The sequence below is a fragment of the Myiozetetes cayanensis genome, unplaced genomic scaffold, assembly GCF_022539395.1.
Source record: "Myiozetetes cayanensis isolate MyiCay16 unplaced genomic scaffold, myiCay2020 scf28, whole genome shotgun sequence".
NCBI classification, from domain to species: Eukaryota; Metazoa; Chordata; class Aves; order Passeriformes; family Tyrannidae; genus Myiozetetes; species Myiozetetes cayanensis.
Window position 1 is genome coordinate 3,613,261 of NW_026087499.1, and position 14,398 is coordinate 3,627,658.

Below are 14,398 nucleotides of genomic sequence, written 5' to 3' on the forward strand. Positions count from 1 at the left end.
TTTGCAAATGCTACTGCAAGTCATCAGTAGGTTTGGATCCTGATTTTAATTTTTAATGCCAATAAAGGTCATTGCAGCAGCAGTCTCTGCTGGTACCATACATGCTGTGTAGGAACCTCCCCTTTGGCTTCATCCAGGAACTGGTGAGAACAACTTATCAGGATGAAGAGGTGTTCAAACAGGTAAGGCTCAGGTAACAGATAAGCAGCCCCAGCAGGGGGTTCTGGCACTGCAGCATCCGAGGGAGGGGATTCCCAGAGGCTGATCCTGCAGCTCCCAGGGCTGTCCCCATCACTCAGGGGCTCTCAGCTGCACCTGGTTCTGCTCCTTCTGAACTCATCTTGTGATAAAGGCTGACTCTCATTGTGTGCTGGTTCTAATTATTGAAAGTGTGTTTGTTAATAATCAGCACACGCTGATGTTGAGATGAATGTATTGCAAGATTGATCCTGGCTTTCATCCTTCAGTACAAAATCCCTAAAAACTGTACCTGTAAGCAATCTGCTGGAGCCCTACTAAGGCAGATTTATTGTGCTTTCCATTTTGCAATCCTTAACCCTCTTTGCATCTTTAATAGTTGGCATCTAAGGCTTTAACAGCACTTTACAAGTCCCAGTCCAGTAATTCGTATTTTACAGAGGAAATGACTGAAAATGGTTTGGTTTTTGTGTCAGAGGAGTTCACTGAGGTGATGATAGGACACAAAACTAGCAAACCTCTCTAGCCCATGTGCTGTAGAGCAGGTCAGAAAGGTTGTCATTGTCCCTAATTAACACTAATACTGTGGGACTTGGCTGTAAAGGGGCCTTGGGAATGGCATTTGTTCCTTCCAGTTTTGAAAAGAATGACATGAGAACTTTTATGTGTAGTGCAAGTACCTGTTAATGATTTATATTGCTCTCTGAACTCCTTTTAGCAGAGGTTCATGCAGTTGAAAGTACATTCAAGACTGTCAAAAAGTGATTATGAAGTGTTAAAGGTCACCTGCCCTGGGGAGGAGAACCCTCCTCTGGCTGGAGCCCAGGGACACCTCTGCAGTCCTTTCCCCTGATATGAGTTCATGTTTTCTTTGTCCCTCTATGAAAGCAACACAATATACTTTAAATTCAAAATTCAGTGTGTCACCTTGTTACTGTTGGTTTGTTTTGTGAGGGTATGGTTGTCAGAGCTGTGTTATTGGGACTTACTAAATGGATGTAATTACTTCTGATTAATAAGTTCCTGTCAAGTCACTTCCTCTTTCCTAACAACCCTTGACTGCTGCTTATTATCTTTCCCAACTTACACATCCTGCAGAATGAGAGCTGTGTTATTACCCCAAGTATAGAGCCAGTGATTACCCCTTTGGGCAGTCAGGTTGTTGGGCACCTGGACACGGCTGCACCTGCTGATTTAAAGATTTAAAGAACTTTAAAGAAGATAATCTTGGGTTTGCTTTTGTGTAACTTGCAGTATTTGGAGAATGAACAGGCACTTTGAGCTGTGTTCAGCAATAGAGTCACTGGATTGTTTCCTGTATCCTGAATAAAGTTGATCCACTTGTGTTTTTACAGATCTTTATTCCCATCTTACAAGGCCTGGCTGCAGCTTCCAAAGAGTGCTCCCTGGACAGTGACAATTTTAAATACCCCCTGATGGTAAGGACTGCCCATTCCTGGGAGCAGTTTCTTTATGATCACTGATAACATGCAGATTCTATGCAAGATAATGGACCTTCAACATTTTGGGGACTTTTTTTGGTTAGTGGATTGATATTAAACTGTTGGAAGCTCAATATGGTATGAGATGTGTAAAAGAACATTAAAAAGCTGGTAGAGTGTGAGGCCAGTAATGGCTTAAAGCGTCATGAACACTTTTTATGGGGATCTCCTCAAATGTTTGTGTTTATTGCTTGATATAAGATGAACCCAATGTCTGGATTTCATCATGCAGAACTGTAATACTGTGGCTGGTTATAAAATCCTGCCAAGCTCCTCTCAATTCAGGTCTGGGGAACAACAGCCAATGTCCCTACCAGTGCATGCTGGACTCACTTTTGTCTGGGGGAAACTCAGATCTGTTGCATTAACCCCAAAATATTTGAGCTGGGGACTATTTACTGAGGAAAACATCATAGTATTCCCTGGCTGAAAAGCTGAGGGGTTTATTTTTAGGGTTTTTTTTAAAGTACATCCTCAGTCCTAGCCCTGCTCCCCTCCTGCTGCTTTATTTGACAAAGCAAAGCACTCTGTGCCAGGTGTGTTTGGCCACCACGAGCAGTCTGGATTCTTGGTAAATGGAGCATTGTCAACTAACACCTTCAGATTTTAGGATCTTCAGTGTGTGGTGCCAGAAAAGGCAGTTACACCTCAGCTTTAACTTGCACTTCAGGAAATCAGCTGGACTGGGGGGGCTGCAAATCAAAATTGATTAAGTGGCTCTGGCACTTCTGCAAAGCACAACATTTTTTGCTGTGTTTTCCTGCTCTGCTGTTATTCCCCAATTTCCAGTGTGAACTGCTGCAAGTTTGGCTGCAAGGAAGGGCTACTTGCAAGTGAGCCTATGCTTTCATTGTCTCTGGCTGGCTCAGTGTGCAGCAGGGGATGCAATAGCAGGTACCAACTGCAGTGGAACTGAGGAGTGAGAGCTGGGAATACAGGAGAAGGCCACCAGCATTTCTGTGGTTCCACAATTCTCTGGTACAACTGCCTCTCCTTTCTGTGCTGCAGTTGAAAGTGAGTGAGAGATCTTGGATGGGGTTCTTTGTTCCCGGGTTCTGTGTTCATCTGACATTTTTCCACTCTGGTTCACAAGACAAAGGCCTTGGTGTATGGACAGAACAATTGCCCTATTTATTATTGTTGCTGGGTTTGATGTGGTGGCTCAGGAGCCCAGCAGGGGCATTGTCAGGCTCTGAGCAAACAGCAATTTGCACAGCTAATTTTTGAAATAAGTGCCATAATTTATTATTCTGGGAGACACCTTGGCCTTTTTGAGACCACTTGGAGCAGAGATAAAAGCTGAAATGGGAGCAGGGTGTGCTCTCCCTCTCCTCACCATGGCAGTGAGGTTTTTCCACTGATCAAGGGAGAAAGGTTGGGCTCTTGCAGCAGTTTGCCATGTGAAACTTGGTTTTTTTGCAGACAGGTTGCTCGGGAATGACTCACAAAAGTGATTTTTTTTACTGGGATTTCTTTGTAGGCACTATGTGAACTTTGTGAAATCAAGTTTGGGAAAACACACCCCATGTGCAGTTTGGTAAGTGCATCAAGGTAAAAGAACCCCACCACCCAGTTTGGTGGTGATGGTGCTGTACAATCCACACTGATAACGTCCTCCAGAGCTCCAGGCTCTGCAGCATCTCATGTGAAACAAGGGTTTAAATGAAGCTGGGGAAGGGAATCCTTTCCCCTGAGACTTGAGGAAAACTGGGACAAACAGGAGTTGCTGGGATGCTGAGGGGGTGTTTGCACTTGGCCCTCAGCGTGACTGAGCGTGGCAGGCTGGGGGCTGTGGCAGACACGGGCAGGTGACAGCAGGGCTGACATGACAGCCTTGAAGAACTTGCTGTTTCTCCTATTTTTAGGTTGTCTCTTTGCCCTTGTGGTTGCCTAAATCTTTAAGCACAGGTGCAGGAAGAGAACTGCAAAGACTTTCCTACCTTGGAGCCTTCTTCAGTCTCTCTGTGTTTGCTGAAGATGATGTAAGTGTGCAGGAGGATGCTGATAGTAGCGTGGTGGGGGGTTTTTTACTTCCCCAAATGCATTTGATCCATTTGCCAATATTTCCTTTCAGAACAAAGTAGTTGAAAAGTACTTCTCAGGGCCTGCCATCACTCTTGAAAACACCCGGGTTGTCAGCCAGTCTTTGCAACATTACCTGGAATTAGCAAGGGTAAGTGTGCTCATTTCTCCCAAAAAAATGCATGAGATGGGGGGGAGGGGTTGGTCTTGGCACAGATGAGGAATATAATCTAAAAAAATGAGCTGCTGTGTTAAGCCACGAATGTGTTTTGGGATGTGGCTGAAAAGAATTGGGGGAAAAAAAATAGAGTGCTACAAATATTTCTCTAAGGCTGTAAGCCAGTTCAGAAAATATCAGCTCAGTTAGTCACGGGCTACAGTTCATGTGGAAGGATGAGTAAATAAACACTGTGTTAGTTTTGTGTCACTACACACTGGTCTTGTGTTTACATCTTTTGTGTAACAAATGCAGAGAAAGTTGACAATAAGACCTTAACAGAGGTTTTAGTGAGTGTTGTGGAATTTGAAGAACACAAAAACACAGGCAAACAGAAGGCAGGGCTGGGATGTTGGGAAGTGTGTGCAGCCTGACGAGGATGTCTGTTTGAAATTGCAGCAAGAGCTGTTCAAGATCCTGCACAGTGTCCTGCTGAACGGGGAGACCAGGGAGGCAGCTCTGGGTTACATGGCAGCTGTTGTCAATGCCAACATGAAAAAGGCCCAAATGCAGGTAAAGAAGAGGAAATGCCCTTCCTGTGATTCATGGCCCTCATCCATCCCCAAATAGCTCTGGGTGGCTCATGCACTGGTGGTCTAGAACAGAGGACAGAAGAATTTGAGTGCCTCCTACCACGGGCAGGAAGCCCTGTCCTCAGCCTTTGTCCTTTCAATACATCCTTCATTTCTTAAATCACTGTTGTATCAGTTTATCTCCTCTCTCAGGGTGAGATGTCACGTCATCAGCAGAGGTTCTATATTAGGTGTTTAAAGCTTTGCACTCCCCCTGCCCCATCTCTGAGGGCTTCTTTCCAGTTGGCTGTGTCTGACAGGCAGCTTTGCCAGCTGGTGAGGTGCTGGGGCTGGTGGGGTGTCTGCAGATCTGAACTGGCCTGGTTCCAGTGAAACACCAGGGATGGGACTGTGCCATTGTTTAATTAATGCATCTCCCTCATTTCCTGTGATAAAATCTGTGTGTGAGTCCTGAACAGCTGAAGCTGTTCATTGTTGTCTTCAAGTCCCCTTTTCAAAAGCAAACATTTGGAACCACTGCTAGGAGTATTTCTGTGAAATTCCACCAAGGAAGTAACAGAACCTACACTTCAGATAAAATGTATGAACTGAAGCTCAGCAACTGTTTGAAGCTCTCCTGTTGCTCTCTGTATCTGTGGGCAAACCATTCTCCAAAGAGGCCCCTTTAATTTCTTAGATCATTTTCTGCTTCTTTTTTATATGTTTGCTTAGTGTTCTTGAGGGTTCTTGAAGATATGTGAGGCAGTGACCTTCCCATTGCCACAGAAGTGTCCTGACAGAGCCACGCTCCCCATTTCTGATGTCAGACAACCCTTGTGCTTCCCAGCTTGTCCTCAGCCCTTTGCTTTCTCCCCCCACAGACAGATGATCGGCTGGTGTCCACAGATGGCTTCATGCTCAACTTCCTCTGGGTGCTGCAGCAGCTGAGCACGAAGATCAAGCTGGAAACGGTTGATCCCATGTACATATTCCACCCCAGGTGTCGGATCGAGCTCCCCACGGATGAGACACGAGTGAAAGCAACAATGGAGGATGTTGCAGCCTGGCTTGCTGAACTTTGTTAGTACTCTTATTAAGCATTTACTGTGCCATCTGGTTCTGCTGTGGAGGTACATGGGAGTACTTGATCCCAGCAAACAATTCCCCTACTCCTGAATCCCTTTCCTTGGTGCTGTCTGCTCTCCTTGTTCTAAAGCAAGCTGAGTTCGAGGTCTCACCCCTAGATGAGGCAGTTCATTTTTTCCCTTTATTCACCTCTCCTCTCTGTGTGTGTGTTTGTTTTCTAGACAGGGATCCGTCTCCATTTTCTGAGCCCAAATTCCCCACAGAATGTTTCTTCCTCACCCTGCACGCCCACCACCTGTCCATCCTGCCCAGCTGCCGGCGCTACATCCGCAGGCTGCGAGCCATCAGGGAGCTCAACAGGTTTGCTGCTGGATTTTCTGCTGCCTCTGAGGGTCCTGCCGGCCCCAGAGTGCTCTTCTCCCCAGTAACTAATGGAGTTAGGACAGTGTGGGTGAAAGTGTTGCTGAGTTCAGATCACCTCAGCTATCTGGTACTGCTGCTGCTTTTGCTCCTGGGGGGTTGTGGGTGTGTTCAGGGACTGTGGCTTCAATCAGGAATTCAGGTAACAGTGAGGTGGAGGCTGTTGGTGAGAGGACCATTCTATTTCAAAGATAACTCTCTTCAGATCATTTTGGTACTTAGCACTGTTTATTAAAATAACCTGTGGTGTGGTTGGCAGGTCAGCAGTGCCTCAGGCTCTCTGGCAGATGGAGCAGGGCATGTACAGCTCCATGTCTGATGTGATTTCAGAAACAAGACTTTGTTGGTCGTGCCTGAGCTGCTCTGAATGTCCCAGAAATTATTTCCCTTTTTCCCCTCAGCTCCTGAGGTGGGAGAACTCATCACACTCTGCCTTCAGCAGAAACCTCCTAATGTTGTTGGTGCACATGCAATTCAGCACATGATTTACTGTTTTAAAAGTCCTAACTAACATATGCACTGTGATGCTGGCCTGAGGATACTCCAGTTTTCCATTTCTCCTGACATGAATTCCAGTAGATTTGTGTAGTTGCTGAATGTCAAAGAATACTCTGTTAAAATTAGACCAGATTTTTGTATCATGGGTATTTTCCATTGTTTATAATTGCACTCAGTGCATTTTGGTAAATGTTCCTTGGCAGTAATGCCATGAGTTCATGACTGGATTTTTGGACTGCATTGGAAGTGATTTCATTTTGGAGGCACATGCAGGCCAAGAACCTGGGAAGCTGCAGGGAGCGGAGCGGGAAGAGGCAGAGTATCCTAAAGGAAAAAGTATTTTCCTATAAACAGCCTGTGGATTCCTTGTAGAAAAGCCATATGTTGGCTTGAAAAAGGCACTGCTGCTTCTTCCTTATTTAGAATTGTTGCCCAGGAGCTGCTGATGCAGCACTGGCTGTCCAAGGTGCAGAGTGAGGAGCTCTTGGCTGTCCTGACAGCAGCTCAGGGCTCAGCATTTTCCAGCAGCTGCTCCGGTGCAACACCGGGCAGCATCTTCAGGTGTTGTTAATAAATGACACTGGATATTTGTCTGCTCAGGCAGAGATTGGGGTGGAAGAGGATTTGTGTTGGGAGAATGGATGAAAAGGGATTGTATTGATGCAGTTCAGTGCATGAGCTTTGTTCTGACCAGCTGCCCTTCCTGGAAAGGATTCACAAGTGGGAATAGGGAGGGTTTTTGGTGAAGTGGTGTGTGTAATGTACATTTAAGTTCTCTCTTCATTTTAACCTTCCTTTAGCATGACCATAGACTTCAGTGGGGGAAAACACAAAACCAAAAGAAAAAATGCAATTCTTCCCCCTTTTTTTTTAATAGCACAATGGATAAAATCAGTTTGTGAGGCAGGATGGAGCCCCTGTGTGTCCCATCCCTTTGGTGTGCCTGACAGGGGTGGATGTTGGAGCCTGTGTGTGTGATGCCTCTGAGTGCAGGCCCTGCAGATGTTTCATCTGCATTTACAAAAGCAATTCCTTTTTCTTGTCATGCTGATGGGTGAGTTCTATGGAAAGGATCAGCCCTTTTCCCCAGCTGTCCCCACGTTTCCTGGGTACTGAGCAGGTGGGAGGGTGAAGTGCCTGGCAATGGCAGCACCTTTCCCCTCTGCCATGCTCAGGAGTTGCTGCCTCTGCCTTTCAGGACTGTGGAAGATTTGAAGAACAACGAAAGTCAGTGGAAGGATTCCCCCCTGGCCACCAGGCATCGGGAGATGCTGAAACGCTGCAAGACACAGCTCAAGGTCTGTAAGTGATTCAGTTCCTGACTAAATGCCTTTGTAGCCTGTCAGAGTGTTGGCTTTTGATGTTCAAATGCCACTTCTCACTGATGAGGCTTGAGAATGGGGGGTTTGAAGCCATGACCCTCCTGAGTGCCGCAGGAGATGACACAGTATGACATCAGTGGTGACTTTAAGGTTCAAAATAGCACCAAAATTAACTTGGTGTTCTTCAGAAAGAAGGAAATTCTACTTTTCACTGGGGAGAGAGCGAAGGGGTTGTGCTTTGTTCAGAGGTGGCTGTGAGTGCACAGTCCATGCCCAGGCAGGAACTCTGCAGTCCCCAATCTCACAGAGTTCCTGCACAGATGAGTAAGCTGGGCTGCTCTTTTTGAAGGTTTGTATTGCTCAGGTCCTCCTACCACAAATTGGCACAAATGTCCTGAGCTGCAGCACCAAAATGACTTTAATTGCACATTTTCCCACTTTGATACCTTTGTTCCTTCTCTCATTGTTCCCACAAAGCCTGGAGAGGCCCCTGTGCCCCTCAGCTGAGTGAGGAGTGTTTGACTGGCCCGGTGTGAAATGGGTGTGCTGAGGAACAGCCCCTGGGTGGTTGTGGGGGCTCAGGGGTTTGTTGGTCAGCTGGGAGAGGCTGGGCCTTGCCCTGGGTTAGTGTTTGTGTGCCTGTTCTGCAGAAACTGGTGAGGTGCAAGGCCTGTGCAGATGCCGGTTTGCTGGATGAAAACTTTCTCAGGAGATGCCTGAATTTCTATGGCATGGTGATCCAGCTGATGCTCCGCATCCTCGACCCTGCCTACCCCAAGTGAGTGCTGCATTGGCTGTGTAAGTCCTGGCGGAGGCACCTCAGCCGTGTGTGATTACTCACTGAATTTACCAGTTGTAGAACAATTTTCATTTACAGTCTCTGCATTGTTATGTGGTTGTTACTTTCTTTGTGTCAGTGACATGTCAATTCTTGCATGGAATCGGTGTGTTATTAGAGTTTAAGCTTAGTTGGGTTTGGGGGGGCAGCCTCAGCTATTTTGGGAGCCTTGAAGCACTGACATGGAATTTTAAGAAGTCATTTTCAGAACTCTTATAAAGTGTTTCCATAGGAGAATTCCATAGGACACCACAGGGCCCTCTGTGCTTAACCCTGCTGATTCCCTGTCCTGTTTGTTGTCTCTTTCATTCTACAGCATTAAATTGCCTTTAACTCCTGAGGTCCCGAAGGTATTTGCAGCATTGCCAGAGTTTTACGTGGAAGATGTTGCTGAATTTTTATTTTTTATTGTACAGTAAGTAAAGTTATATCTGAAGGAAATTTGTACTTGTCCCACTTAGCCCCTGTGGCAGGTGGCACATGCATAAATTCAGAGTGCAGTAGTAGTTTTATAGCTTTTCTGTTGATAATGTTCTGGTTTTGAACAGCAGCCAGGAGAGGGTGGCATGGCAGCATTGCTGCAGCTGCAATGCCCAGATGAGCTTCCAACCTACATTTTTCTTGGAAGACAGTTGGGTTCCCTCCCCAGGAATTTTCTTCACGGTTTGCAGTGAGACCTTTTGATCTTGTGATACGTTAAATCATCGCTAGAATAATATTTTTATAAAGCCAGAGCTTAAGGAGCAGAACATGAAGGGTGGGGTTTTGCACTGAGTTTTCCCTGTCTCCCTGTTCCCAGATATGCTCCTCAGGTGCTGTACGAGCCCTGCACTCAGGACATCGTCATGTTCCTCGTTGTGATGCTGTGCAACCAGAACTACATCCGAAATCCTTACCTGGTGGCCAAGCTGGTGGAGGTGATGTTCATGACGAACCCAGCCGTGCAGCCCCGCACACAGAAGTTCTTTGAAATGATTGAGAACCACCCTCTGTCCACCAAATTGTTGGTCCCCTCCTTGATGAAGTTCTACACGGGTAAGTGCCTTGTCTGTAGCTCACTGAGTGCACAGGGTGAGTATTTGAAGGTCAGAGGTTGTGTTTGATGTGGTAACCATTGGAAAAAAAGGAAACTAAAAACTCCAGCAAAGCCTTAAAATTGGTACATCTTGGGTCTTGTGAAGACAAGGCTTTGTTGTTCAGGAATTGGGGCAACAGCATTGGATGGAACCCTGAGAATTCCAGTTCTTCCACAAGCTGCTGTGCACTGGCAACTGCAGTGCTGTAAATCAGTGTGACAGTTGGTTTTGTGGTGTTTGGATTCCAAAATTAAAGCTTTTGGTTTGCTTTGCTTGTAAGGCAATATCGGAATTTTAAAACTCCCTGTTGTAGTTTTGCTGCTCCTGTAGATTCAGGTGCTTCAGAAGAGTTTTTGCACCCATAAATCCAGCTATTTTTGTAGTGTTCCCAGAATGTTCTTAGTGAAATTTTAGGCTGTGGGACGAAGAGCAGAGTTGAATAGTGCAGAAAGTTTTGGGTTCTGAGGGTTTTTCTTCAGAAATGAGGTTGGGTCTGGGTTAGAAGATGGACAGTGCTGCTTCTTTTAATGGGGATTAGGATGAAGAATTCTGAGTGGGAATTGAACTCCATCTCTTAGAGCTTGGTGCTTGCAGCTCATCCCACTGGAGGCAGTGGGGAGAGGTGTCTGCTGGGAAAGCTGGCATTCCAGCCCTGGGATCTGTGCTGTTTTCCAGATGTGGAACACACCGGAGCCACGAGCGAGTTCTACGACAAGTTCACGATCCGCTACCACATCAGCACCATCTTCAAAAGCCTCTGGCAGAACATTGCCCACCATGGTACCTTCATGGAGGAGTTCAAGTGAGTAAGAGGTTGTGTCCAACGCTGCTCCTGCCACCAGGCTGCCCAGGCAGGGCCCTTTGGGAGTGGGTGACGCTGCTTTCCATTGCTCTGTTCAACCCCTCCCAGCAGCGCTGCAGTGTTCCCAAGCTGAGCTCTGAACCCCACAACCACCTTGGCTTGGGGAAGGGGAGTTGATGGAAATGCTCAGAGCAGGAGTGTGGCTGGGGTTGCAGTGTGCTCTGCAGGCCCACCTGCTCTGCCGTGATACCTGTGTTTCGATGTTTTCAGCTCTGGGAAGCAGTTTGTTCGCTACATCAACATGCTGATAAATGACACAACTTTCTTGCTGGATGAGAGTCTGGAGTCCCTAAAACGTATCCATGAAGTGCAAGAGGAGATGAAGAATAAAGAGCAATGGGACCTGCTGCCCAGGGTGAACAGAGCTGTTTTTCAAAGTGCCCTTTACTTATTTTTAATTTTTTTTTTTTATACAAGACCATTAAACCCCACTTTTTAATAAGAGGCAGCACCAAAGAGCTGCTCGTGAGGAGCAGTTCTCGATGCTTTTTCCTGCTGCCAGTGGTCACTCTGGATGCCACTCTGCAGAAACCCAGCATTCTGCCTGGTTCTGTTGTGCCTGGCAAGGAGAGTGGTGTGGAGTGGAAATAGGATAAAGTTTCAAATTGCTGTGCACTTAATTCTTAAGTGGAGAAACCGAGACTTTAACCTTCCTGAAGGAGGTTTGGGAAGATGCTCGCCAGTTGAATTGACTTCAAGGAGTAGAAGCTTTTATTTTGTAAACGCATCGATCCTTGGTAGATTCGATGCAGACAATTATAGTCCTGTACTTCAGAGCCTGATTAAACAATAATTGTGTGTGCTGACCCACCAATGTCAGGTATTTCTATTTTAAGGTTATTGATTTAAAAAAAAACCAAAAAAACCCCCACCCAAACAAAAAGTATAAAAAGAAAAGCTATAAAATCTTGTTTGTTAAACATATTCTGGTTTGCTCTTCTGAAGCCTTTCTTCCTGCCTGTGCCTACCAGCAAGGTAAAGCCATTACTGTAGTTACCAGATGAGCTGGTACATCATCTACAGATTGTTCCACTGGGGAGTGTTTATTATTTATGGTGGTGCATAAATTAGAGAGAACCTCATTTGACTCTCAGATCTCAAGCTGGTTTTGAAGTTATTGGCATTTGGATGGAAAGAAAGGATAACCCAGTTCTGCAGCTGTGAGGAGCAGTTAGAGAATGTAAACACACTCAGTAACCGTGGGGGCTTGTGATGCCATTTGCTTTCATTCCCCAGAGCTGCAGAACTCGGGAAGGTCGGTGCAGACACTGGGGTTGGGCAGTGAAAGCCAGCAGGTACCTCAGGTCAGAGATGCCTCCCGTGTGTGTTCGAGCTGCTGTCTGCTCTCTGGCCTGCCCCTGTTAGCACCGAGGCTGTGGGGGGTGGGAGGGGCTGCAGGAGGTGTAACCCCCGTGTGTTTGTTTGCAGGAGCAGCAGCAGGGCTGCAGGAGGAGTAACCCCCGTGTGTTTGTTTGTTTGCAGGAGCAGCAGCAGGCGCGGCAGTCGCAGCTGGCGCAGGACGAGCGCGTGTCCCGCTCGTATCTTGCCCTGGCCACAGAAACTGTTGATATGTTCCATATCCTTACCAAGCAGGTCCAAAAGCCTTTTCTCAGACCTGTAAGTCCTTCTCAGGTTTAAGTTGGTTTCTTGCTTCTCTGACATCTCTGGATAATAACCTGGAAGTGTTTGGTAGCACTTGGGCTCCATCCTCCTCCCCTTTCTCCAGCTCATTAAAACCTAATTGCTGTTGATGTTATTTGATGGGAGAGCATCACCTGAGTCACTGGGATGGTGTGGTCCTTCTAGGCAGAAGCTGTTTGCATGGCATTTTTTAATGGCAAACATGCATTAAGAGCAGACACTTCCTGCAAGCCTGCCTGATGAAAGGTGGATTGGTTAATAATTCCCGATCTTGCTGTGTGCAAATCCAGTGGTAATCTCCACTGTCACTGCCTTCACACTTTGATCTCTGTGCCTTTGTAGGAGCTTGGACCACGACTGGCTGCTATGTTGAACTTTAACTTACAGCAACTGTGTGGCCCCAAGTGCCGTGACCTGAAAGTCGAAAACCCGGAGAAATACGGGTTTGAACCAAAGAAGCTGTTGGACCAACTGACCGACATTTACCTGCAGCTGGATTGTGCTCGCTTTGCTAAAGCAATTGCTGATGATCAGGTGGGCTCCAGAAGGATGAGGGGAAGGGCAAAAGCACTGTGGACAAAGAGGACTCTGCAGAATACCCTAGAAGTGTTTCATCTGCCAGCCACTCTGTCTTCTACCCCTGCAGTTTGTCTTCTTTCAGCAGATCATCTCTGCTCACCTTCTGTCTGCTCTTTGTAGATGGGTGTTCCCAGTGTTTTGCAAACTTATAAACATACATAAATATCTGTAGCACTTCACACACACACAGAGGAGATTTCCTGAGTGGCTTATTAGCTACAGCCTGGATGTAAATTAGCAGAGGTACTTTGTCCCTTTGCAGATGGGAGGACTGAGGAGTTTTGACTCCCTCCCCCTTCCTCATCAAAACAGCTGGGACAAAGAGCCTCATTTAACACATCAAAGTTCATTCTCTAAATTAACAGTTTGCAAATTGTATCCCCTCTGATATCACCTTATTGAATGGCTGTGTAATAACCTGACAAAGCACAGCATGAATGAGACAATTAAGGACACCTTTGACCTCCTCGTGGTAGTATTAACAGCGAGATAAGATATCATCACCTCTGTGTCCTTGCAGAGTTGTCACAGCTACTGAACTGCATCTGTCCATGCCTGTGTCTCACAATACAAACTTTTCAAAATACAGAGGGGGAAAAATGTTCTCAGTGGCTCCTTGAAGCTCCAGTGGAAGCTGGTTTACAGCACACGAGGCTGTGCTTGCATGTCTAGTGAAGCAGCAGTACTGGGGTAACTCACGGTCATTTTCCTTTAATTATTTGAGTTCTGTTAATTGCAGATAATACCAGGAACACTTCTGAAACAGACCTGATGCATCTGCATGTGTATAATGAGCACAGAGTGCATTTTGGTGCTGTTCACACGTGTGAGAGCAAGGATGTTGCCATCAGTCATCCATGGCAGCCACAGCAAATGCACCCACTGACACAGGGGCTCCAGAGAAAGAGGCCTGAGGGTGTGGGAACTGCAAAAAAGCTCCAGTAACAAAGTGGCCCTTCATAAAAAGGGAGTTGGGGGAGTGACCAGTATCTTGGAAACTGTCAGTGACAGGAAAGGAACACCAAGGAACTGTGTGGCTGGTTAATGGCTGCTGGTACTGGGGGAATGAAACAAAACAAACAAAAAGTTGCTTGATCATGGCGAGGTCTCTGAAGTGTTTGGAGACATGTCCCGTTTGCAAATGCCAGCACGCTGGAGAGGGAACCTGCAAACGTTCCTGCAGCCCTGGGCACGCTGCCACAGCCCTGTTCTCTGCACTGCAAAGGAGTTTGGGTGGGCACTGTGTGTCCTGAGTGCTGAATGGCAGCTCTTGGGGCCACGGAGTGTAGATGAAAGAAGTGAGGCCGCGTTGAACACTTCCAAAATCCCAAGGGAAACAGAAATCTGGGAGACTCAGAGTGGTGTGTTTTGTTTTGCCATGTAATTCAACCTTGCACTGCAGTGTAAATAACGTTTTTTTATTGCAAGGTTTATGTCAAAACATGGCACTGTGAAGTTAAAAGAAAATGGTGTCTGTAGAGCAGAAGCAGCTACAAAAGTCCTTCCCTAAGTTGGTTTTCCACATGAAAGCAATGCTTGCTTTGTGGGAACTACAGGACATGCAGTTGGTGTCTGGATATTCCCACTGCACCGGTTGGCAATTCTCCAGCATTCGCTCCCTCTGA

The 14,398-nt window shown here is 46.5% G+C and overlaps 1 protein-coding gene across 2 annotated transcripts in view; it reads left to right on the forward strand.

Moving 5' to 3' along the window:
* The window catches only part of UBE4B (ubiquitination factor E4B), a 35,918-nt gene that overhangs the window by 19,438 nt on the left and 2,082 nt on the right, over positions 1–14,398 (forward strand). For both annotated transcript variants that reach the window (XM_050322299.1, XM_050322298.1), the window contains 16 exons: positions 68–182; positions 1,554–1,637; positions 3,181–3,237; positions 3,566–3,682; positions 3,775–3,873; positions 4,339–4,452; positions 5,333–5,531; positions 5,759–5,897; positions 7,654–7,753; positions 8,428–8,555; positions 8,932–9,030; positions 9,415–9,650; positions 10,367–10,493; positions 10,764–10,908; positions 12,036–12,170; positions 12,537–12,728. In XM_050322299.1, the coding sequence (XP_050178256.1) occupies positions 68–182; positions 1,554–1,637; positions 3,181–3,237; positions 3,566–3,682; positions 3,775–3,873; positions 4,339–4,452; positions 5,333–5,531; positions 5,759–5,897; positions 7,654–7,753; positions 8,428–8,555; positions 8,932–9,030; positions 9,415–9,650; positions 10,367–10,493; positions 10,764–10,908; positions 12,036–12,170; positions 12,537–12,728 (2,086 nt within the window). The remainder of the gene's footprint in view (positions 1–67; positions 183–1,553; positions 1,638–3,180; positions 3,238–3,565; positions 3,683–3,774; positions 3,874–4,338; positions 4,453–5,332; positions 5,532–5,758; positions 5,898–7,653; positions 7,754–8,427; positions 8,556–8,931; positions 9,031–9,414; positions 9,651–10,366; positions 10,494–10,763; positions 10,909–12,035; positions 12,171–12,536; positions 12,729–14,398) is intronic.